The sequence below is a fragment of the Dictyostelium discoideum genome, assembly GCF_000004695.1.
Source record: "Dictyostelium discoideum AX4 chromosome 1 chromosome, whole genome shotgun sequence".
NCBI classification, from domain to species: Eukaryota; Evosea; class Eumycetozoa; order Dictyosteliales; family Dictyosteliaceae; genus Dictyostelium; species Dictyostelium discoideum.
Genome location: NC_007087.3, coordinates 1,291,570 through 1,316,539, shown reverse-complemented (window position 1 = coordinate 1,316,539; position 24,970 = coordinate 1,291,570). Strand labels below are relative to the sequence as shown.

The following is a 24,970-nucleotide window of genomic DNA, read 5'->3' as shown; positions in this document are numbered from 1 at the left end:
AAAGTAAAATTATTTTAAATTTATTTTTACATTCCATAATTATGGCCAAGACCATATTGATCACCACCACCATGAGAGTGACCATGTGAATTACCACCACCATGAGAGTGGCCATGTGAATTACCACCACCATGAGAGTGACCATGTGAATTACCACTACCATGTGAGTGACCATGTGAATTGCCACCACCATGTGAATGACCATGACCATGATCATAATCTTGTTGCCTTTGTTGTTGTTGTTGTTGTTGTTGTTGTTGTAATTTTGGTTTTGGTTTTTCAATTCTTAAATTTTTATCGATTGCATCAATAATATCAGCCAATTGATGTGAAATTGAGGATGGATTATCTTCAAAGAATAAAGAGAAAGTTTCAGTTGAATCTGTATGTAAAATTGAAGAAGTGAATTTATTTTGGAATAATTGTGATTGATAACTACTAACATATCTTGTTGTTAAAATTAAATGAATTGGTTTTAAACGATTTAATGCAATTGATGATGTTGTTAATCTATATGTTTCTCTAAATGTTGTATCCATTGATTTAACTGTATCTATAAAATTTTGAATATTATTTCTATATCTTAAACAATAAAAATAACTATCAACATCTGATTGTCTTGTAAAACTATTATATAAATTAACTATAACAATAACAATAACAATTATTTAATTAGTATAAAATAATAAAATAAATATTAATATTAATATTAATATTAATATTAATTAAATAAATACATACAACGATCAGCTAATAATTTATATCTAATTGTTGAAAGATATGGTGAAGTTAAAAATTGAAGATATAATTGACCAAAGAAAGGAGTTTTAATGATATTATAATATAATGGAGTATTTGATAAATCGATATGAGGATCTATATAAACGATTGATTTAACTCTATTTGAATGTTTCATAGCAAAGGAAGTACCAATTGTAGCGGAAGTATCATAAAGTACTAAATGAATTGGTTTACGAATTTGAAGACTATCTAAAATGTCATCTAAACGATCAGTGATTTCAGAGTATGAACAATTTGACAACGCATCAGAGAAACCAAAACATGGTAAATCAATTGCAATTGGATGAATTCTTTCTTTTTGAATATATTTTAAAGTTTTTCTAAATGCAAAACTAGTTGTAGTTTGACCATGAATTAATAATGCAACTTCGTTATCAATACTATTAGTTTGTGGTATTATTTCATTGGAATCTTCATTGGAGAAAACATCTTCTCTAATTATAATTGGTTGACCATTTTTATTGACTTCGCCATTATATTGTGGATCTGGTCTTGTCCAATCGACACTTTGTTGAACTATGAATAAATTGAATGTTCCACCATTTGTTTTATCAAATACTGGTATCATTTGACCTGATTGAAAATGTCTTAACAATGGTTCTGGCATCTCTTTTATAAAGAATGATGAATCTACATTTCTATTATTATTATGATTAAAAACTGACCAAATTGAAAATGTTACAATTGTTATTAAAATAATTCCAAAAAATCTAATACAAAATGCATTCTTTGGTTGAACTTGTTGTTGTTGTTGTTGTTTTTTTTTATTATCTTCTTTTTTAGTTTCTTGTTTTTCTTGTTTTTCTTCTTTTTTATTTATACTATTATTATTATCATTCTTTTTCTTATCCTCAATAACTTCACTCTCGACTTCTTCTTTATCTTTTTTTATATCTCTCTTTTTTAAGGTTGATTTTGTTTCTTCAACCATTTTTTTATTTATTTAATATTGTATTTAAAACAAAAAAAAAAAAAAATAAAAAATAAAAAAATAAAATGAAAATGATAAAAAAAAAAAAAAAAAAAAATTGAAAAAATTATTTTTAAAAAAAAAGTGAACATACAAGCCCTTTTTTTTGATTTATTTGGTTAAAAAAAAAAAAAAAAAAAAAATTTTATTTTAAATGTATAATTAAATAGTAAACCAATATTTCAAATAAAATACATTAATACATTCATATGGATATTTTTTTTTTTATTTTTTATTTTTATTATTTTTTTATTTTCATTTTATCAAAAATTAATTTTATTTTAAATGTATAATTAAATAGTGAATCAATATTTCAAATGAAATACATAAATACATTCATATGGATATTTTTTTTTTTTTTTTTTTTTTTTTTTTTAATTAAATTAACCCAAAATCAAAACAGGAAAAATCTGCGAAAAAAAAAAAAAAAAAAAAAAAAGGTTGGTTATATATTTGAAATTCGATTTTAAAACAAACCCCTAAACAACTGCAAAAAACGAGAAAAAAAAATAAAAAAAAACAAAAATTTAACTTTAACTAACTTGGACCAATTCGTACAAAATTTAATTTATTTTAAAATAAAAAAAAAATAAAAAAAATTAAAAAAAATTAAAAAAAATTAAAAAAAATTAAAAAAAATTAAAAAAAATTAAAAAAAATTAAAAATAAATTTTTGGTTTTTTTTTTTTTTTTTTTTCAAAATTTATAATCCGGTATTTTTTTATATATACAATACATAAACCCAATTTATATATATATTTTTAAAATATATTTATATTTTTACATAGACATAATTTCTCCTATACAAATATTTTTTGTATAGTTGTCATTTGTAATTTTTTTTTTTTTTTTTCTTTTTAAAAAAAAAATAAAAAAATCTTTTTTTTTTTTATTTTATTTTAAATCAGTCCTCCAAATTTTTGTATCATTAGTTATATAATAATTATTTTATTTTATTTTTTATAAAAAAAATAACACAATGACAGTTTTAAATAAAATAAAAACTTCAATTAAAAATTTCCATATCAAAGATATTAGTCCAATTAAAAAGGATGAAAAAAGAGAAAGATATTTAATTTTTGGAACTTCTTTTCCTCATTTTGGTAAGTTTTTTTTTTAAAAAAATAATTTTATAATCTATTTTTATTACTTTTATACTAATTTAATTTTATATTTATAGCAAGAATGCTTGGAGTAATTTTACTTTTATGGGCAGTTTTCATATCAATGTTTTTAGGTTTATTACATGGTTATACTAGAAATAAAAATCAATTTAAAGCAACTGCTCTTTAAAAAAAAATATAAAAAATAAAAAAAATTTATAAAACAAAATAAAAAAAAAAAAAAAAGAGACAACCCCTTTATTATATTTTAGAGGGTATTTATATAAAAAAAATAAAAAAATTCTAAAAATAGTTTCGAATTCGATTTCTTTTTTTTTGCCGAAATATATTTTTTTTTTTTCTTAAATAAAAAAAAGTTTTAAAAAAAAGAGATAAATAAATTTTTTTAAAAATTATTATTATTATTTTTTTTTAATTTAATATTACTATTTTATTTTTTATTTTTTTAAATAGTTTTTTTTTTTTTTTTAGTTTTAGTTCCAATTTTGGATTAATTTGAATTTTTTTTTTTTTTTTTTTTTTTTTTTTAATTAATATGAATGGAACTATAAATTTTTCTAACTAAAAAGTAACAAGAATAAAAACCAATTGTACCAGTTAAAGCAGCAAAAGCTAAAGACATAATGAAAGAATAAGAGAAATCCAATAAAGATGAGATGAATTTTGTGATACCTAAATAACGGAAGAAACTAACAGAGTAGATAAACATGTAAAGAGAAGAGCTACCAGCGGTTAAGAAGGATCTCCACCACCAATGATGATCTTCAGCGCATAATTGGAAATAACACATAACGATTGAGATTTCAGCGGAAGTTACAATTAAGATCATTAAAACGATGAAAAGGAAACCAAAGATATAGTAGAATTGATTATCCCAAAGTGAGGTGAGAATGAAATGAAGTTCGATAAAGACAGCACCAAATGGTAAAATACCACCCATTAAAATGGAGAGATAAGGATTCATATACCAAATTTGGTCTGGAACTTGACGTGGGATTTGGTTGGTTCTAACTGGATCCTCTGGCACTGGTTTCTTTGAGGCGAAATAACTGCCCAAGAAGACCAATGGCACGGAGATACCAAACCACATTGCAATGATTGAAGCAAAAGTTCCAAATGGCACGGCGGCAGAGGACTTGGCACCACGTAAAAACATGTTTACAAAGAAGAAAATGCCAAAGATAATACCAGGCATTGAGAGAGCGGTGTAAATGGTATTCTTTTTCCAATTTCTACCCTTGAAAATTGTGAATACACGAGTTGAAAAGTAGCCAGCAAACATTGCACTAAGTACGAATAAAACGATGAGGGCAGTTGCCAAACCACCAATATTTGCTGGTGAGAGGAAACCCAATACAGCAAAGATCATAGTGATGAGAGTCATTGAAAAGATTTGAACACCACTACCAATGCAAACTGATAATAGCATTGGATGTGATGGTGGACGGAAAACATCGCCATGGATCATCTTCCAGCCGGTCTCCTCTTGTGAATCACGATCCTCTGATGTGTCGATGGATGTGTAACGACGAATGTCCTTCTTTAAAGTTCTGATGATAATCATTGCAACCATAACGGTCAAGATGAATACAATCATCAATGAATTCAAAATGGAGAACCAATGAACACTGTTGTCATTGGACTCAAAGTAGATATCCCAACGTTTGTTCCAGAGTACTGGAGAAGGTGTGTATTTGACCTCATAAGTCCATAGAACAAAACGTTCTTGATCTTCACCCTCTTTAACTGATACTGACAATTGTTCAAAGTTTTCGCCATATTGAGGACAATCATCGCCTGTGTCGCCTTTCCAATTTTCAACTTTTTTATATTGTCTTGATGTTGGGAATATTTCAAATCCAACTATTCTTGATGTATTATCTGTTGGATTACTATGATAGAAAATGGTAATCTCTAAATGATTATTTAAATATTTCTCTGCTGTTGCAACTGTTTGACCTTCTGCAAGTGTCATAAAACCTAAATCAAAACCTGGATCTGATGCTAATCTTCCAGTTTGACGAACTGGTAAACCATCTAATAACCAATGAACTCTATATTGATTTTGAATTCTATCTTCTAAAACTTTTAAATCTTCTTTTTTAATAATTGGACTACATGATTCTGAATTTATAACTTTACATTTACCACCATCAGTTAAAAAGTTAAACTAAAAAAAAAAAAAAATTAAAAAAAAAAAAATTATTTAGTATTAATTTTTTTAAAAAAATAAAAAATAAATAAAATAAAATAATGAATTAAGAAATAAAAAAAAAAAAAATATGGATATAAAAAGAAGGAAAAGGAAAAAGTAAAAGAAAATTATTTGGTGAAAAAAAAAATTTTGAAAAAAAAAAAAAAAAAAATAAAAAAAAAAAAAAAAGTCAACACATAGAAAAAAAAAAAAAAAAAAAAAAAAATGCAATGACGAACAAAATTTTGATTTCTTAAATTATTATTTACCCCCTAATTAAAAAAAAAAAAAATAAAAATAAAAAAAATAAAAAATTAATTTATTACTTACAGTATAATCTGAATTTTCAATACGATCACCTAATAAAATTTCACCTAAATTTTCAGTGTCATCAATGATACCTTCTTTTGGTTGACAAACACCTGGTAATTGATAATATTTGTAAGGGATTTGAGTGTGGACAGATGTAATTTTATTAACTTTGATTGCTCCTTCTTCACCTTGAGCAAAATCATGTGGAATCATACCCGGTAAATAAAAAATACCATTAACATGATTTAAAAATATACTAAATAAAATGAAAAAAACAATTTGTTTTTTATTTATTTTCATTTTTTATTTTTTATTTTTTATAATAAGGCGTGTTTTATTTTTATTTTTCTATAATGTTGATTATTTATTTATTTATTTATTTACTATTAATTATTTATTATTATTATTATTATTATTGTTATTTTTTTTTTTTAACAACTAATGTGATAGCTGCACAATTCGATTTATATACACACAAACAACAACCTTTTTTTTTTTTTTTTTTTTTTTTTTGAAAATTAAAAATATAAATGAAAAAAAAAAAAAATTAAAAATAAAAATTTTAAAAAAAAAAATTAAAAAAAATAAAAAATAAAAAAAAAAATAAAAAAAAATAAAAAAAAACTTGAATAGGCTGACGTTTGAAAAAAACAAAAATTTAGGTTTAACGAAAGAAAGTTGCAATTCAATGACTTAGTTTTTTTTTTTCTTTTTTTTTTCTAACCAAAAATTTTATTTTTAGAATTTAATTAAGAAATTGTATGAAAATTATTATTATTATTTTTAAAAGTATATTGATTAGTTTGAGATTCTTTCTTTTCAATTGCTTTATGAAGTGATTCTAAAATTGGAGTGAATAATGAAGATTGGTTAACTTTATTTTGACTAATTAACATTTTCTTTTTTTCTTCAATTTTATCATATTGTAAAGCTATTGCAGAGGATATTTTATTATTTTTATCGATTTGTTGTGAAGTTGGTGGAGCACCTCTACCTAAAGTAAAAGTTGTTGCCCAAAAATGTCTTAATAATTCATTACAATGATGAAATGATTGAAATAAATCTCTCTTAAATGAGGATTCTGGTAAATTATATTCTTCTTTTGAATTTATAGCTGCTTTATTATATGGTTCAAATATTTCTGAATGAACTGATATATTTGGTTCTTGTAATATTGATGATGATGAATGAGTTTGATAAAATACTTGAGGTAAATTTGGTTGCCAATTTTTATAATCAAAATCAAGTATATCAATTAATTGTGATTTCTCTTTATCACTTAGAATATTATTTGTTGAATGACCTTCAAAATAACGTTTTTGATCTGAAATTTTTAAAAGTGTTAAAGTTTGAGAATTCTCTTCTTGTAAATCATCAATTATAATATGTTGATTTACTAATTTTTTATGATTTTCTAAAATTTTTTCCATTTGTTCAACACTTATATTTTCTTCATCATCTCCATTATATAAATTTGGATCTTTTATTGTAGTATTATTTGTAGTAGTAGTAGTAGTAGTATTGGTAGTATTAGTAGTATTTGTTGTTGTTGTTGTTGTTGTTGGTGTTGATGTTGAATTTTCATCTTTTTTAGTTTTTTTTAAATTTTTTTGATCTTTTTCAATATTAATTGAATTATTTGTTAATAAATCTTTTGAACCTAAAACTAAAGCAGAATGTCTATTAAATTTACGTAATAATGGTAATGCTTTTTCTAATTTATTTGGATCTTGAGATTGATCTAATAATACACCATAGCCACTATGAACATCAGTATCAAAACCATCAGTTGAAGATAAATCAACCAATGGATTGATATCTATAAGTTTTCTTTTTAAAATTCTAATTTTATTTTGTTCATCAGTTTCATACTTTGAAAATAGATCATCATCAACTGGTGGTGCATTTGCAGATGAACGATCACGATAGAAGTATTTTGATTGAACATATTTCTTCCAAAAGTTTTGTTCTGATATTTTTAAGGGTACATTTGCTTTGTATGCTTTTTCAACTGATGGATGTTGAATGAAAATTTGATGAATTACAGTTGGAGTGAATCTATAGTGTACTGCATTTGGTGTTTCAGAGGATGGTCTGACATCTGCTAATAGATTACTTGGCATACCAGTATGTTGTTTCTCTGATCTTGTAGAGTCATTTTTTAACATTGATTTACGTGATTCCCAAAAATCAGATTCACTGATAACTCTATCTTTATTTACCATTTGTTCATAGAGCTCTCTCAACTCTTTATTAGATTGTAATAGTATAACACGTTGTTTAATTTGTTGTTCTGATAATGATGGTTGTTTTAATTTTGATAAATATTTAGTTTCCGCTTTTTCTTCGACTTGTGCTGGTTGTGATGATAATGGGTCATTGGTAATTGTACCGTCAGGATTCACTTTTAAACCAGTCATAGTTGGTGATGTACCATTTATTGGTGATGTACCATTTGTTGGTGAGGTTGTATTTGATCCATTGGAGGCTGACACTGGTAGAGTTGGTGCTGTTAAATTTGCAGTTGCCGCTATTTTATCTCTAAAACTATTGAGATCTGATCTTGCATTGGTTGGATGTGTAAATTCAAATACAAACTCTTGAAGTGCATTCTTTATACTATCACGTACTGATAAACGTAATAACGCTTTAGCACTCTTTGGTGTACTAATGAATTGATTTTTAATCTCTGAAATATGTAAATGTAAACTTGGTTCACTATATCCACTTTGTACCCATACTAATCTTAAACTTGTAAAAAATAATGTACCTTGTTGTGATGAATATTTTGTAATTGCTCTTAATAATACAACTTCTCCAGCTTCTCTACTAAATTTATTCATTATTAAAATTAATTCAAAAAAAATTAAAAATTAAAAAAAATAAAAAAAAAAAAAAAAAATTTGTGTAAAAATAAAAAAAAATAAAAAAAAATAAATTTTTAATTAATTCAAAAAAAAAAGAAAATAAAAATATAAAAAAAAAAAAAAAAAAGAATTTACATTTTAGGAAAAAAACTTAAAGAAATTTTAGAAATAATAATTAAATAAAAAAAAAAAAAAAAAAAAATTATAACTTTTTTTGGTAAAAAAAAAAAAAAAAAAAGTTATATTAATATATTTTTAATTATTTATTTATTTATTAAATAATTTTTTTTTTTTTTATAAAGAATAATTTTTAAAATTCGATTTTATCTTAATTAAACTTTAAATTAAATAATTTTAATTAAACATAATTGTTATTTGAAATTTTTTTTTTTTTTTTTTTTTTTTTTTTTTTTTTTTTTTTTTTTTTTTCGTCAATCAATTTCATTTCCAATTTTGTAGTTTAATATAGATCAAAATATTAAATTTGATTAAACTAGTTATTTTACAAAATTAATTTATAAATCTCACACTCCTGATCACCAAAAATTTTTTTTTTTGATTTCCAGAAAAAAAAAAATTAAATCAAAAAAATCAAAAAAATTCAAAAACAATATTATTTAAAATCAAAAAAAAAACCAGCAAATTTTGTGAAGTTTCATATATATTAATTTTTTTTTTTTTTAAAAATTTCATATATTAAACATATCAAACACCCCATTTTAAAAATATAAAAATATAAAAATAAAAAATATATTTTAATTGTTGTTCCTATAATTCTTTGAATGATTTTAATTGAAAAATATCATTGGACTTTTTTCAAACTACTAAAATATTTTAATAAATTATTTAATTGGTTAAAAAAAAAAAAAAATTAAAATTATTTTATAATCATATCAATTATTTTTTTTTTTTCCATTTTATTATTAAAAAAAAAAAAAAAAAAAAATAAAATAAAAAATTAAATTAAAATTAAAATTATCAATCTCCTTTTAATAATTTTTTTTATATTTTTTTTTAATATATTATATTATTATTTTTTTTATTTTTTTATTTTTTTTTTTTTCATCACCATGAATAGAAAATCAAGTGTCACACAAGTATACGAATTTTGATAAAAAGATTAATTTTCCAAAAAAAAAAAATAAAAAAAAATAAAATTAAAATTAAAATTAAATTGTCATTTATAATAAAAATTATCAAAAAATAAATTTATTGTTATTGATTTCAAATTTCGGAATAAAAGAGAAAACAATTTCAGTTTTTGAAGAAATATTATAAAAGTTTTCAATTTATTAAAAAGTAATTCCAATAGTATCAGAAGGTTTTTTTTTGAAATTTAAAAGAACTCAAATTTTAAATTCCATTACCAAAAGTTCAATTTTTTTTTAAAAATAAAAATAAAAAAAAAAAAAAAAAAAAAATAATAATAATTTATTTTAATAGTTCCAAAAAAAAAAAAAAAAAAAAAAAAAAAAATAATAATCAGAATTGTTTTGCCGTGCACCATTTATAAAGTTTTATATAACTTATTTTTAATAGGGTTTTTTTTTTTTTTTTTTTTTTTTTTTTTAAAAAAATAAAATAATATGGGTATTAAAATATGTATTTGTGATAATAAAAAAAAAAAAAAAAGCTATTTTTTAAAAACGAAATAATAGAAGGGTCGCATAAAATAAACCATTATAAAAATTATAGATTATATTTAACACTCCAAACTGAATATTAGATATTTAAAAATTTAAAATAAAACTGAAACATTAACTTTGAATGATCTATTAAATTAAAAAAAAAAAATAAAAAATAAAAAAAATAAAAAAAAAAAATAAAAAAATAAAAAAAAAAATAAAATGTTAAATTTTTATTTTTTGATGGTTTTTTTATTTTTTTTTGAATTCCCTCAAAAAATTATTTATATCTATATTAAGAAATAGTGACATGAAATGAATTAGGCGGTTCTTTTTATAGATATTGACAATATCTGTCTTATTAAATAAATTTTTGCACTATAAAAATCAAAATCATGTTTTTTTTTTTTATTGTTTTTAGTTAATGTTGCCAACACAAAAATCTTTTTTTTTTTTTTTTTTTTTTTTGATGTAGTGTGTGTTTTTATTTTTTTTTTTTTTGATTTAGTGTTTTGATTTTTTAATTTTTTTTATTTTTTTTTTTTTTATTATCACAAACTTTAATCTCAATCAATTTCAACTTTTAAAATTTAAAGAGTTTTTTGAAAATGAAACAAAAAATCATGTTTTATTGTGGTAAAAAACTAGTATAACCCTCTCTCTTTTTCACCACATCTTAAACCTCACACTGTCTTAGATGTTTGGGTAGTTTAAAAAAAAAAAATAGAAAAAATAAATTTTAAATAAAAAAAATAAAATAATGGTTTAAACAAAACATTAAAAAAAAAAAAAAAAAATTTAAATTATACAATTGTTTTTTTTTTTTTTTTTTTTTTAAACGTTTATTATTTAATAATTATTTTTAAATCAAAAAAATCTTTTTTTTTTTTATTTTTAAATTTTTTTTTTTTTTTTTTTCTTTTTTATCAAAAACTATATAGTTTTTAGCATAAAGGGGTTGATCATTAATGTCGATATAAAAATAAATGATCCAATTTTGAAGAAAACAAAAAAAAAAAAAAAAAAAATAGAAAAAATTAAAATCAAAAAAAAAAAAAAAAAAGTAAATTCAATAACAACATCACTGTAGCCATAAAAAGAGATTTATATTTCCTATTTTTAAAGAAATTTTTTTTAGGATTTAAAAATACAACGAAAAATATTTTTTTTTTTTTTTTTTTTTAACATCAAAACACACACAAAATCCAATTCATTTTAGATTTTTTTTTTTCTTTATTATTATTTTTTTTTTATTATGATAAAATCATTTTTTTATTTTAAATCAAAATCATACTCTACCTCTCACACAATTACCACCTTAATTTATATTTTTTCATTTACTTATTCAAACTTGAAGTAACTTTTAAAAAAAAAAAAAAAAAAAAATAATAATTATAATAATATCTCAATTCCATGAAAAAAATAATAAAAAAAAAAAAAAAAAAAAAAATAACCCACACACCCAATAAAATCCATTGATTTATAATAATAAAAAAAAAAAAAAAGAAATTATATTCACATTATTAGTAAAAATCAACACACACGATTCTCTAAAAAGAGAATCTAATTATTTTTGTGTCTCATTTTTTAGATATTTAAATAATTCCAAGTTTTTTAGGGGCACTACCGAGCATTTTCAATATCATCACCTTCCTTTTTTTTTTTTTTTTTCAAAATAATTTTTGGAATTAAAATTAATGATCATTCTAATTTTTTATTTTTGTTTTTATGTTAACATCGAGTGTTTGTTTTGTTTATAAATCAAATAATTTAATCTCTTTTTTTTTTTTTTTTTTTTGTTAATTAATTCAAAAAACCAAATCCAAAAAATTCTCTCTTCATCATTTTTTTTTTTTTAAAAAAAAAAAAAAAAATAAAATAAAATAAAAAAAATTAAAAACTAACTATTTAATAATTTTTTTTTTTTTTTTTTTAAATTTAGAAATTAATAATTCATTTTAATAAATAATAAAAATAACAAATAAAAAAAAAAGACAAATTTGAAAACTTTTTTTAATAATCATCATTTACTCTCCTCTACTCTCACTCACTCTCACTAAAAATAACTATTATAATAATTAATTATTTTTTTTATTTAAAAAATTAATTAATTAAAATATTTTTATTTTATTTTATTTTATTTTATTTTATTTTATTATTTTTTAAATTTCTTAAAAAGTAAAATATTCCTTTTTTTATTTATAGCATTATAATAAAAAACAAAACATACATCACATCATCATCTTCATCATCGTCAATCACTTCCAATAAATTATTGTACAACCACCAATTTATAATAAAATCAAAAAAAAAAAAATAATAATAAAAAATAAATAAAAATAAAAAAAAAATAAAAAAAATAAACCCCACGCATAACATCAACACCCAAATAAATAAAAATAACACACAATCCCATTTTTTTCACACTATTTTTTCCAAATATCACATATACACATCACACACGCACTCAATCATTTAATTTTATTAATAAAAATAAAAAAAATAAAAAATAAAAATAATAAAAATAATAAAAATAATAATAATAATAATAATAAAAATAATTACATTCACAAAAAAAAAAAAAAAAAAAAAAAAAATAACCCAATATAAAAAAAAAAAAAAAAAATTATTTATTTATTTAATTATTTAATTTTTTTCCCCAATAATAAATTTATTTATTTATACAAATAATAATAAAAATAATAAAAAAAAAAAAAAAAATAATAAAAAAAAAAAAAAATAATAAATAAAATATTTTTTTTTTTTTTTTTCAAAAAATAAAATAATAATAAAATGAATACAATTAATAAATGTGCAAATATATTAGTAGTTGAAGATGATCCATTAAATAGAATAATAGCATCAAAATTTTTAAAGAAATTGGGACATAAAATTACATTGGCAGAAAATGGATTACAAGCTGTAAATGCCGTTGAAAATAATAAATATGATATAATTTTAATGGATGTCAATATGCCAATTATGGGCGGTAAAGAAGCAACTAAAATCATTAGAGAAATGCAACAATCATTAAGAATTAAAACACCAATTATTGGTTTAACAACTGTTGAAAGACAAGAATGTATTGAAGCCGGTATGGATGATCATCTCTTTAAACCATGTAAATTTCAACAACTTGATTCAAAAATTGAACAATATTTAAATTTAATTAAAGAACAAGAAATTGAATTACAACAACAACAAATTAAATTTGAACAAGAATTACAATTATCAAAACAACCAATTTATGAAATTGCTCAACAAACAATTGAAATTAATCAACCAGAATCATTTATTACATTTGAAACAAATTGTAATAATAATAATTCATATCTCCCTTCTATTAAAGAAGAATTACCTTCTCAACCACATCTTCATGAATCATATATAAATCAAAGAGAAAGATACATTAGTTCACCTGATCTTTCAATTTATTTTAATATATATAAAAATAATTTTAATAATAATAATAATAATAATAATATAAATAATAATTATAATAATATTAATTCTGTAAATAGTCAATGTAATAATAATAATTGTAACAATAATAATAATAATATTTATAATAATTATTATTATAATAATAATAATAATAATAATAATAATAATAATAATAATAATAATAATAATAATAATAATAATAATAATAATAATAATAATAATAATAATAATATTAAAACCGAAACTGAAATTAATTTTGTAGTTAATTTCAATGAATGCTGTATAATAGAAGAAAAATATGATGATGAAGACTTTACTGGTAATGGTAATAGTTTTTATAATAATAATATTGTAAATAGTTCGATAAAAATTAATAATAGTAATAATAATAGTAATAATAATAATAATCAATGTAAATTCAATATTGGTAGAAGAAAGATTGTTTCAAGATCAACTTCTCAACCTTCTTTTTATTCAAATAAAGAATATTCATTTTAATTAAATTTATTTAGAAAAATGAATATATATATTAATAAAAATTAATAAAAAATAATATTAATATAATAGTTAATATTATAATATACAATTTTTTTTTTATTTTTATTTTTTATTTTTATTTTTTATTTTTTTTTTTTTAAATATTTGTTATCTATACAAATTTTTTTTTTATATTTACAAAATTTTTTTTTTTTTTTTTTTTTTTTTTTTTTTTTTTTTTCAATCGGTAGTTTTAATAACACTTTGAATTTGGGATAAAATTGATTGAATTAAATCTAAATTTGTTTGACAATTAATTTTATAGTCAATAAATAAACAAGTAATAAATGATGTTATTGTTTTTTCATCAATATACAAGTTATAATCTATATTTGAAAGAAATTGAACTTCAATTTTACCAATTATATTATCTTTAATGTCAATTGAAAATCTTTTTTCAATCTTTTTTGTTTGAATTTTATTTGAATCGGAATACATTTTAAAAGATACTATACAACTATTTATAAAAAAAAAAAAAAAAAATAAAATAATTAGTCATTTGAATAATTATAATAATAATATAATATAATATTTTATTTTATTTTATATTATTTTATTTTATTTTATTTTATTTTATTTTTAAATATATTTTACCTTATTAAAATTAACCATAAAATTTGAGATTGTCTTACACCAGCTTTATTTACATATTTATCAGCGAAATATAAAGATACCAATAAAAGGTATTCATTTTCTTTTAAATCATCAACTATATAAGTTAATATAGTTTCTAAAATTTCAGAAACTCCAGTTTCCATATTATTATTTGATAAGATTTTACAAGATGGAGTGGAAACACCTCGACATGTATTTTTTTGTTTTTGATCAATTACCCAACTACACACTTTTTTAACCAAAGCATCACATGTTGATGGAAAATATTGTGAAAGATATGGATACTTTTTTTTCATTTGATCAGATGGTATCATATTATTATTATTATTATTATTATTATAATTATTATAATAATTATTATTAATATTATTATTACTATTATTTAGGATAACTTTATAACTATTAATATTTAAGTTATTTAATTTATTAATTGTAGTTGTCATTGAATTGTTCATTTTTAGAGATAATTAAATAAATATATTATTTTTTTTTTTTTTTGATTTAATTTATTTTTTAATTTTTTTTTTTAAAATTTTTTAATTTAATTATTTTTGAAGATTAAAAAAAATAATTATTTATTTTAAATTTTAATTTTACTATTTTTATTATTATTATTATTATTATTATTATTTTTTTTTTTTTATTATTATTATTATTTTTATTATTTTTTTTATTATTAAAATAAAACCAATTAAATAATTCTATTTATACAAAATAAAAAAAAAAAAAAAGGAAAAAAAAAAAAAAGGAAATAAAAAAAAAATAACAATAAATAAATGTGGGTAGTTTAAAAAAATAAATTAAATGGTATACTTAAAAAAATTAAAAATAAAAAAAAAAAAAAATACTATACAAATAGATGAGTTGAATGAGTGAATGAATGAGTGTAATACAGATTTTTATTGGAGTGAATTGGTAAACATATTAAAAAGTGTTTGACAACGATATTTACTGCTTGTGTGCGCGTGTATTTGTTTGAAAATTATTTTGAATTTGAACAAATGTGAAAAATTAAAAAAAAAATTATTAAATAAAAGAGAAAAAAAAAACCACCATAGATCTTATGGATAAATAAGTGGTTTTTGAGGGTGAAAGTGTGTTAGTATGTGTGTGTGTGTGTGAGTGTGTGTGTGAGTGTGAGTATGTGTTTGTTTTTTTTTTTTTTTGTATGTAAAATATTTTTAAAACAAAAAGATATGATATAATTAAATTTATATAATAATAATTTTTGAATTTATGCAGATTTCCAATGGATAATTTTTATACTGTAAAAAAAAAAAAGTTTCAATTTCTTTTTTTATCTTTAATTTAAAAATTCACTGGATTTTTTAAATATTTAAAAATATTGGTTATATGTATGATGTCGACAACAAGAAAAAAATTGAAAGTCATATCATTTTAAGACAAAAGAGAGAGAGAGAGAGAGATATATTTTATTGTGATACAATGGATTGGTTTATTTTGTGAACATTGACAAAAAAAAAAAAAGTTTTCCAAAAATAATATTAAAATTAAAAAAAAAATAAAAAATAAATAAAAAAAAAAGGATAAAAATATGTGGGTATATCTTGATTTCTTTATTAAATAATAAATAAAAAAAAAAAAAAAAAAAAAAAAAAAAATGATGTATTAGTTTGTATTAATATAATTAAAAATATAAAAAAAAAATTAAAATTTATTATACTAAATTTTATACAATAATAAGTAAAAAAAAAAAAAAAAAAAAAAAAAAAAAAAAAAAAAAAAAAAAAAATTTATAAAAAATAAATTCCTAAAATAGAACAAGAGATTTGATATTTAAAAATGAAGGGATTTGATTAGTTAAACCATTCATTTTTTTTTTTTTTTTGAATTTTCTTATGTTTTTAATACAAAAAAATAAAAAAATCTTCTTTTAAAGGAATTTACCAAAATAAAAATAAAAAAAAAAATAAAAAAAATAAATAGTAACGTGCTCCAGTAAAAAAAAAAAAAAAAAAAAAAAAAAAAATTTAAAAAATTTTATATAGCCAAATTAAATAAACCACCATTGTGAACGATATTTAATTATCAAAAGGATATTATACTATTTTGAAATTAATTGTGAAAAAAAAAAAAAAAATAGAAATTAAATAATAATGGGTATACCCATTATTATAACATTTCAAAATGATAATATGAATTAAAAAAAAAAAAAAAAAAAAAAAAAAAAAAAAACATTTTTTGTTCAAGTCTTTTAAAAATATTGGGGAGTTTTATTAAAAATATCTTTAAATGAAAAATGATATTTTATTCAAAATATAAGATAATTTTTTTGAAAAAAGATATTTTTTTCATTTTTTTTTCGAAAATCATATTTAATCTAGATAATTTCAAAAATATCCATACCGAAACTAAAAGATTACAATAAAACCTATTTTCGATAAAAGATTTTTTTAAATTTTTTTTTTATTTATTTTTTATTTTTATTTTTTTTTTCATTTGATGATGTGTAAAAATAATATGCTGTAAAAAAAAAAAAAAAAAAAAATAAAATCCTTTTTTTATAATCAAACCACCTAATAAAAAAAAAATGAAATACACAAATTTTTTTTGTTTTTTATTTGTTCTATTTTTGTTTCAATTTAGTAAAAGTCAAAAATTGGTTGATTTTGAGTGTAAGTAATTTTTTTTTTTTTTTCATTATTTTAACAAACATTTACTTTTTTTTTTTATAAAAAATTTTAAGATGATATTTTGGTTAATTTGACCCTTAATACTGGACAATCAAGTTTATTTCCAATTGACTCTTCACTCAACTATATTGATTTTTGTAACACAACAAGTTTTACCTGTTTTACTGATTCAACTTCTGGTGAAAATATTTTATTAAATATGTTGGTATTTTTTTTTTTTTTTTAAAAAAAATTATAATTTTAAAAAAACTAATATTTATTAATAATTCCCATAGCAATTATGAGAATACAGTTAATAGTGCTTATATATTAACTGGTAGTGATTTAAAAAATCTTTTAAAACTTTCTGAAGTAACATTAAAAGGTTTCTCTGTTGATAATAATTTTGTATCAGAAATATGTGTGGTTTCGTTTCAGTTGTAAGTATTTTTTTTTTTTTTCCAAAAAAAAAAATTAATTATTAACCATTTTACTAAAATATAATGATAATTAAAAAAAATAAAAATAAAAATAAAAAAAAATAAAATAATAATAATAATAATAATAATAATAATAATAATAATAATAATAATAATAATAATAATAATAATTTTTTAGAACTTTGAATGATTGTAAATTATTAGGATTATCTGGTTTAATATCAAATAGAGTTGTTATCAATCAAGAAACTATTCCTTTGACTTTAACTTTAGACCTTTCCCAGTTTACTTCATTAACATTGTTGTAAGTAAAGTAATTTTATTTTATTTTATATTTAAACCTTTATTTATTAATTTTTTTTTTTAAAACTAAAGTTCTCTTTTAGAAAAAGATAATACTAATTTATTAAATATTGGGGTAAATAATGATCTTTTATCTACAAACTCTGAAGTTATTGAACTATTTTATGTTACTGTAAATAATATACCAGACTTAACTAACTTTCATGTTGATGGTTTGACTCTATCAATAAATAGTTTTTTTTCTCAAACTCCTAACTATAATAATTTAAATACATTCATATATGTTAATTACTTGTAAGAATATTTTAATATTATAAATAATAATAATAATAATAATAATAATAATAATAATAATAATAATAATAATAATAATAATAATAATAATAATAATAATAATAATAATAATAATAATAATAATAATAATAATAATAATAATAATAATAATAATAATAATAAATAATAATAAATAATAATAAATAATAATAAATAATATTAATTTTTTTTTTAATCATTAATAGTTCTTTACTATGTAATGGAAATAATTTACAATTTGCTCCTTTAAATCAAATTAAAAATTCAAATACTTATGGAATTTCGTTAATTTCATGTAATTTTGATTTTATACCAACTAATTACTCTTTCTCTGGTTTAACTAATTTACAAGTAATTGAAATCCATGATAGTTACCAAAAATTTATAAATAATTCTAAAAATGATTTAAAACCTTTCAACTTTCAAAGATCAGTATCAGGATTGTAAGTGTATTACTATTAATACTTAAAAAATACATAATTTAATTGATATTAATATTAATTTTTTATTTATAATTTTTTTTAAAAAAAAAAAAAAAAAGTATTTATGTTGATGGTGAATTACCAAATTTTAATAATTTAAATGAATTTGATCAATTTAATTCAGTTGTTTTAATAAATAATAGTATTAATACAAATTTACCATCATTTAACCCTTTCAAAACAAATATTCAATCTTTGTATGTATTTTTTTTATATTTTTTCATTTTAAAAAAATTTAATTTTATATATTAATATAAAAAAAAAAAAAAAAAAAAAAAAAAAGAACAATTAATTATAATGGTATAACAGGTACAATTGGTGAAGAATATTGTGGAGTTTATTTAAATGTTAGTTATAATTTATTAAGTGGTAAAATTCCAAATTGTTTTAAATGTTCATGGCCAAGTATTCATTATAATTTTAATGGAAATCCAGGATTAACAAATTTTAATGATGATGAAGAATGTTATTCAATGGTACCAAATATATATTTAAATAAAGATGAAGGTTATTTATATATTTTTGGAACGTCACTAGGATTTGATAGTTTTCCATTCCTAATTCCACAAAGTTCAAAAAATTTTTTCATTTGTAATTTATTAATTCCAAATTTGTTATTTAGTTGTGAATATGATCCAACTGAACCATATCCAAAAATTTTATCACTTGAACATTATAGTGGTAAATATAATTTTACATTCCCAGTTGATCCAACACCACCATTAGTTACAATTGTAAATTCAAATGTAAATTCAAATTCTAATATTTCATATTCATTTTCTGGTTCAAATTTTGGTTATAATTATTCAATAACAAATATTGAAATTAATAATGAAAAATGTAATTTTTATAAAAATATTGATATTTCTTATTCAAGAATGAATTGTACAATAATATCAAATAATTTGAATAATCAATTAATTAAAAATTATCAACAATTAAAATATCCAAATTTGCCATTAAATTATATTAAAGTTTCAATTACAATTAATGGATTAAATCAAAATTTTACAATTCGTAATGATTTATTAATTAATCCAGTAATTTCATGTGGTACATGTCCAGGATATTGTGATTATCAAATTGGTGTTTGTCAAAGTTATTGTCCTGAACCAAGTTGTTCTGGTAGAGGCACTTGTGATGAACCAAATGGATGGTGTATTTGTAATGTTGAATATAGTGGTCAAAATTGTACTCTAGCAAATCAATATGCGTCATCATTTATAACTGCACCAGCATCAGGTGGTAATGTTACAATTGGTGGTTGGTTTGGTGATATTAATGATAATTTAATGGTATTAATTTCAAATCAACAATGTAATGTTTCATCAATTACTAATAATACAATTATATGTTTAATTGGTCAATTAAAACCAGGTATAATTGATGTTACAATTATTCAAAATAATATTACATGGGTTGGACCAAAATCATATATTTTAAATCCAGAAATTTTAAAATGTTTAAATGGTTGTACAAATAAAACCAATGGTATTTGTGATACAACAACTGGTTCATGTAATTGTAATTCTGGTTGGTATGGTAATGATTGTAGTTCACCATTTAATCCAAATAGTAATAATAATAATGGTGGTGGTAGTCAAATACCACCAACAAGTACAACTGTTAATAATAATAATGGTACAACATCAATTGTTAATGATAAAACAAATTATCAAATTTCAATACCACAATTATTAGAAATGGATATAAATGGTAAAACAATTCGTTCATTTTCATTATTGAAAAATTGGAATTATAATCAAAGTTCAAGTAATGTTTATATATTCAATCAAATTATTACACCAACTGGATCAAGTACATCATTCACAGTTTCTTATATGATTGAAGAGATTCAAAATGAAAAGAATTATACATTTGCTGGTTATAATTTTAATTTAGATAAAGGTTCAGTTAAAATTTCATTATCAATTCAAAATTATCCATATTTATCATCAATTAATAATTTACAAATCCAATTTGAATCATCGGTTTCATTAAATGATGAAAAAGATTTTAATACAAAAGATTCAACAATTAATAATACAGGAGATGATGATGATCAAATGGAATTATTAAATTTTATTAATATTCAAAAAGATTCAAAAACTCTTCAAGCTAGATTTTTAAATAGAATTTTATCTGATGGTAAACCAACAACAATTACATCTGAAATTGTTTCAAAAAATTTAAATTCAATTATAATTGGTTTAAATTTACCACATTGTAATAATTGTATTATTGATCCTGGTAAGTTTTTTTTTTATTATTATTATTATAATTATTATTATTTTAAATAATTAATTTAAATTATTAATTTATTTATTTTTTTAATTAAGAAAAAAAAAAAAAAAAAAAAAAAAAAAAAAAATAGATTTTTCAGTTTTAATTAATTCAGATTTCCAAACTTCATGTGATGATGATGATGGTAAAAGAGCATCATATGTTATTCCAGTTGCAGTTGTTTCAAGTGTTGTTGGTGTTTGTATTATTGGTACAGTTATATTTTTTATTATTAAAAAAAGAAAAGAATATAATTTATTTAAAACACTTTCAAGTAGAGGTGTTCATTAAAAATAAATTAAATAGTTTTATTTTTTTTTAAAAATATTTATCTTTTAAATTTCTAATTAATTAAGATATTGTTTTTTTTTTTTTTTTTTTTTTTTTTATTTGATTTTATTTTTTTATTTAATTATTATTTATTTAAATAAATAAAAAAAAATTAATAAAAATTAAATATTAAGAGAAATGAATACACTAAATGCAGAAACTGACCCTTTATTAATTCTATTAGTTTGTTGGTTCAAATGAAAGAGTAAAGAATAAATATAGAGAATGTTTGAAAAGCTTTAATGATAAATCCAAATGCAACAAAAATCAAATAAAAATGATTAATTTTGTTAAATTTTACCTTTTATTAAGGTATTGAAATAGATTCAGGTATTATTAATTGGTAGAATATTTCAATATGAAGTACAAATATTTAAACCTTATTAAATAGTTTTGCAATAATGATATCCCATAAATAATTATCATTTTTTGGTTATTTACAGGTTATGTTATCAATATTTTCTAAGTTTAATTAGTAGAAATAATGATGCTGATAGAAAATCAAACAATAATGATAGAATTATTATAGAAAAGAAATTTAATTCAAAACATATTGAACATTTAAAATTAAATAAAACAGCAATATATTTCTTCAATAATTAATTTTTTAGTATTACAAATAAATAAAAAAACTAAAGATTTTTTTATTTGTTGTAAAAATAATATGAATCAAATTTTCAAACTGAATGATTTTCACAACATTTTTTTTTTTTTTTTTTTTTTTTTTTTTTTTTTTTTTTTTTTGTATTTATTTATTATAAATAAATTAATAATTAAAATAAATTGATTTATTTATTAATTTCTTTTTTTCCAACAACACTTATTTAATTATTTATTAAATAATTTTATTTTATTTTATTTATTTTAATTTTAATTTTAATTTATATTTTCAGAATCATTATTATTTATATTATTTAATTTTTCTCTTTTCTTTTCAATTTCATTTAAAGTTAATAATAAAATTTCTTTTTCTGATATTCTAATTTTAATTGAATTTAAAGAATTAAAAGATAAATTATTTTGTTGTTGAATTAAAATTTTATCAAATTCTAAAGTTGTTTCATAAGAATCTAAATAACGATGAATTAAATTTTCTAAAAATCTTAAAGAAACTTTTTCATTTCTAATATTTAAAGGTTGATCTTTAGTTTGGTAACTTAAAAAATGAATTTTAGCATATTTTGTTTCTTTTGTAATTAAATTTTTAACACGAGCATATAATAGTAAATCATTTGGTAATGGAATTTTTTTAGTTAATAAGAAAACTTCATTTTCAACTTCATTCTCTTCTAAAATTGATTGTTTCACTTGAATATTTGGTTCATCTGGATGAAATATTGGTACACTTATTGCAACATTATCGGAAGGAGTACCATGATCGAAAACAAAACCATAATCCATTAACATTTGACTACTACTTAATGGTTTATAAACTCCATAGGGTGTGAAAATTTGTTCACCAATTTCAATGTCATCTGAAGCATAATAATCCAATGTACTATCGGTAACTTTTGGTTGTACTTTTGATTTTGATATCTCTTCAGCATTGAACATGTCTGCCAATGGCACCATACCACCATCACTATCACTAAGACTGAATGCACGTGACCAAACACAACTTAATGCCCATGTAAACAATTCCAATGTGTATCCTTTTTGTTGAAGTGTTTGAGTTGATGTTGGTGAGAATTCAGCTATACCACGATTTGATAACCTAGTGAATGTACTATTATAATGACGCTCAATACCATCTTTTCTAATTATTGTAAATTCTTTTAACTTTGATGATTGTAATTCATCTAATTCCTCCTCTGAAAAATAAATACTTGTTGTAAATTCTTTTGGTAATACTGATACATATGGATACCAAAATGATTTATCATTTAATTTACAATACATTAAAAATATAGCTTGTAAATTTGTTGGTGATATACCAATTGAAATTGATGGTTCATAAATTTCATTTGGTAAATGATGTGAAAATCCACCCATATTTGACATTATAATTAATTTTGGTACACTAATTAATTTTTCATTTTTCTAAAATAATAAAAAATAAAATAATAAAAAAATAAAAAAAAAAAAAATCAATAAAAAAAATAAAATAAAAAATTAAATAAATAATTAATTATAAATTATAAATTATTAAGTATTATTATTATTATTATTATTATTATTATTATTATTATTATTATTATTATTATTATTATTATTATTATTATTATTATTATTTTTTACCTTTATTGATTGTTTCGCAACTATTGATCTACCATATTTTTCTAAAACTTTTATTTCTATCTTGGGATTTTTATATACTTTATTATTTATTAACCATTTATTAAATTCATTTAATGATTTATTATCAATATCATCATCATCATTTATTGATTTTGAATTTATAGTCAAAAAATTTAAAAATAATAATATTAAAAATAATAAAACTATTCTTTTCATAGTGAATTTATATAGATTTTTTTTTTTATTTTTTTATTTTTTTATTTTTTTTCACTTAATTCTTTTTTATATTCTTAAATAAAAAAAGTAAAGTAAAAAAAAATAGTTTTTTAAAAAAAAAAATATATATATATACAATTAAAAAAAAAAAAAAAAAAAAAGATTAAAAAAAAAACGAAAGAAAAACTTAAAATGATAATTTGTTTAAAAATAGTCAACAAAAAAAAAAAAAAAAAAAAAAAAAAATAAAATTAAAAAAAAAAAATGAAAAAAAAAATTAAAAAAAAAATATAAAAAAAAAAAAAAAATAAAAATAAAAAAAGATTTTTTTTAACAATTTCAAATTAATTAAAACAAGGGATTATATAAAAATTTGGTTAATTTTAAACAAAAAAAAAAAAAAAATGGAATTTAACACAGTTAAAAAATAAAAAATAAAAAATAAAAAATCTAAAAATAAAATTTGAAATGAAACAAAAAAAAATAAAAAAAAAAAAAATAAAAAATAAATAATAAATTAATAGGATGCTGAGGAATAAATATAAATAAAAAAGAAAAATTAAAAAATAAATAACTAAATCTATTATTTTGTTAAAATATAAAATAATAGATTTAGTTATTTATTAAAAGTTCCAATTCTTTGTACTCATTATCTTCCAGTAGATTTAAAATAAAAAATATTAAATTATAATAAAAAATTAAAAAAATAAAAAAAAATTGAAAAAAAACTGAAATACGTGTAATTGATTTTTTATTTTTTTTTTTTTATATTTTTTTTTTTTTAATTTTTTTGTTTTGACGATTTTCCAAAAATCTTTTTTTTTTTTTTTTTTTTCTTTTTGTTGAAAACAATTAAAAAAAAAAAAAAAAAAATATAGTAATAATAAAAAAATAATAATACTAAAAAAAAAAAAAAAAAATGTCAAATAATGAAAATATTAAAAATTTAATTGATATAAATAATATAAATAATAATTTAAATCAATCATATTGGGAAAAGAAATCATTATCAAAATATGATTATATTGTAATTGGATCAGGTATAGTTGGATTATCAACAGCAATTTCAATTAAAGAGAAATCACCACAATCATCAGTATTGATATTGGAAAGAGATACACATCCAAATGGAGCATCAACCAAGAATGCTGGATTCGCATGTGTTGGTAGTTTAACAGAGATTTTAGATGACTTGAAAACAATGTCAGAAGAAGAAGTATTGAATTTAGTGAATGCTCGTTACC

The 24,970-nt window shown here is 18.9% G+C and overlaps 10 protein-coding genes across 10 annotated transcripts in view; 5 read left to right on the top strand and 5 right to left on the bottom strand.

The window, feature by feature from the left end:
- Positions 1-26: 26 nt before the first annotated feature.
- DDB_G0268018 (hypothetical protein) lies at positions 27-1,732 on the bottom strand (the record flags this gene model as incomplete). The annotated part of the gene is made up of 2 exons (XM_642403.1): positions 27-627; positions 738-1,732. 2 exons carry the CDS (start codon positions 1,730-1,732, stop codon positions 27-29), a joined length of 1,596 nt encoding a protein of 531 aa, XP_647495.1.
- Positions 1,733-2,750: 1,018 nt separating this feature from the next.
- DDB_G0268016 (hypothetical protein) lies at positions 2,751-3,064 on the top strand (the record flags this gene model as incomplete). The annotated part of the gene is made up of 2 exons (XM_642402.1): positions 2,751-2,874; positions 2,952-3,064. 2 exons carry the CDS (start codon positions 2,751-2,753, stop codon positions 3,062-3,064), a joined length of 237 nt encoding a protein of 78 aa, XP_647494.1.
- Positions 3,065-3,421: 357 nt separating this feature from the next.
- phg1a (TM9 protein A) lies at positions 3,422-5,701 on the bottom strand (the record flags this gene model as incomplete). Its single annotated transcript, XM_642401.1, has 2 exons — positions 3,422-5,065; positions 5,420-5,701. The coding sequence occupies 2 exons, from the start codon at positions 5,699-5,701 to the stop codon at positions 3,422-3,424; spliced, it is 1,926 nt and encodes a 641-aa protein (XP_647493.1).
- A 449-nt stretch (positions 5,702-6,150) lies between these two features.
- gtf2h1 (general transcription factor IIH component) lies at positions 6,151-8,244 on the bottom strand (the record flags this gene model as incomplete). The annotated part of the gene is made up of 1 exon (XM_642400.1): positions 6,151-8,244. One exon carries the CDS (start codon positions 8,242-8,244, stop codon positions 6,151-6,153), a length of 2,094 nt encoding a protein of 697 aa, XP_647492.1.
- A 4,442-nt stretch (positions 8,245-12,686) lies between these two features.
- Positions 12,687-13,835, top strand: DDB_G0268012 (response regulator receiver domain-containing protein; the record flags this gene model as incomplete). The annotated part of the gene is made up of 1 exon (XM_642399.1): positions 12,687-13,835. One exon carries the CDS (start codon positions 12,687-12,689, stop codon positions 13,833-13,835), a length of 1,149 nt encoding a protein of 382 aa, XP_647491.1.
- Positions 13,836-14,054: 219 nt separating this feature from the next.
- DDB_G0268010 (hypothetical protein) lies at positions 14,055-14,944 on the bottom strand (the record flags this gene model as incomplete). The annotated part of the gene is made up of 2 exons (XM_642398.1): positions 14,055-14,331; positions 14,469-14,944. The coding sequence occupies 2 exons, from the start codon at positions 14,942-14,944 to the stop codon at positions 14,055-14,057; spliced, it is 753 nt and encodes a 250-aa protein (XP_647490.1).
- Positions 14,945-17,040: 2,096 nt separating this feature from the next.
- Positions 17,041-21,233, top strand: DDB_G0268420 (hypothetical protein; the record flags this gene model as incomplete). Its single annotated transcript, XM_642397.1, has 10 exons — positions 17,041-17,125; positions 17,197-17,344; positions 17,419-17,562; positions 17,741-17,866; positions 17,938-18,159; positions 18,384-18,620; positions 18,719-18,856; positions 18,943-20,909; positions 21,034-21,153; positions 21,190-21,233. The coding sequence occupies 10 exons, from the start codon at positions 17,041-17,043 to the stop codon at positions 21,231-21,233; spliced, it is 3,231 nt and encodes a 1,076-aa protein (XP_647489.1).
- A 397-nt stretch (positions 21,234-21,630) lies between these two features.
- On the top strand, positions 21,631-21,875 carry DDB_G0268418 (hypothetical protein; the record flags this gene model as incomplete). Its single annotated transcript, XM_642396.1, has 2 exons — positions 21,631-21,635; positions 21,716-21,875. The coding sequence occupies 2 exons, from the start codon at positions 21,631-21,633 to the stop codon at positions 21,873-21,875; spliced, it is 165 nt and encodes a 54-aa protein (XP_647488.1).
- Positions 21,876-22,148: 273 nt separating this feature from the next.
- Positions 22,149-23,726, bottom strand: DDB_G0268558 (hypothetical protein; the record flags this gene model as incomplete). The annotated part of the gene is made up of 2 exons (XM_642395.1): positions 22,149-23,312; positions 23,511-23,726. The coding sequence occupies 2 exons, from the start codon at positions 23,724-23,726 to the stop codon at positions 22,149-22,151; spliced, it is 1,380 nt and encodes a 459-aa protein (XP_647487.1).
- Positions 23,727-24,645: 919 nt separating this feature from the next.
- Positions 24,646-24,970, top strand: part of DDB_G0268008 (hypothetical protein) — a gene marked incomplete at both ends in the record, with an annotated part of 1,296 nt that continues 971 nt past the window's right edge. Inside the window, one exon of the mRNA XM_642394.1 lies at positions 24,646-24,970. This exon is cut by the window's right edge and continues 971 nt beyond it. Within this exon, the coding sequence (XP_647486.1) occupies positions 24,646-24,970 (325 nt within the window).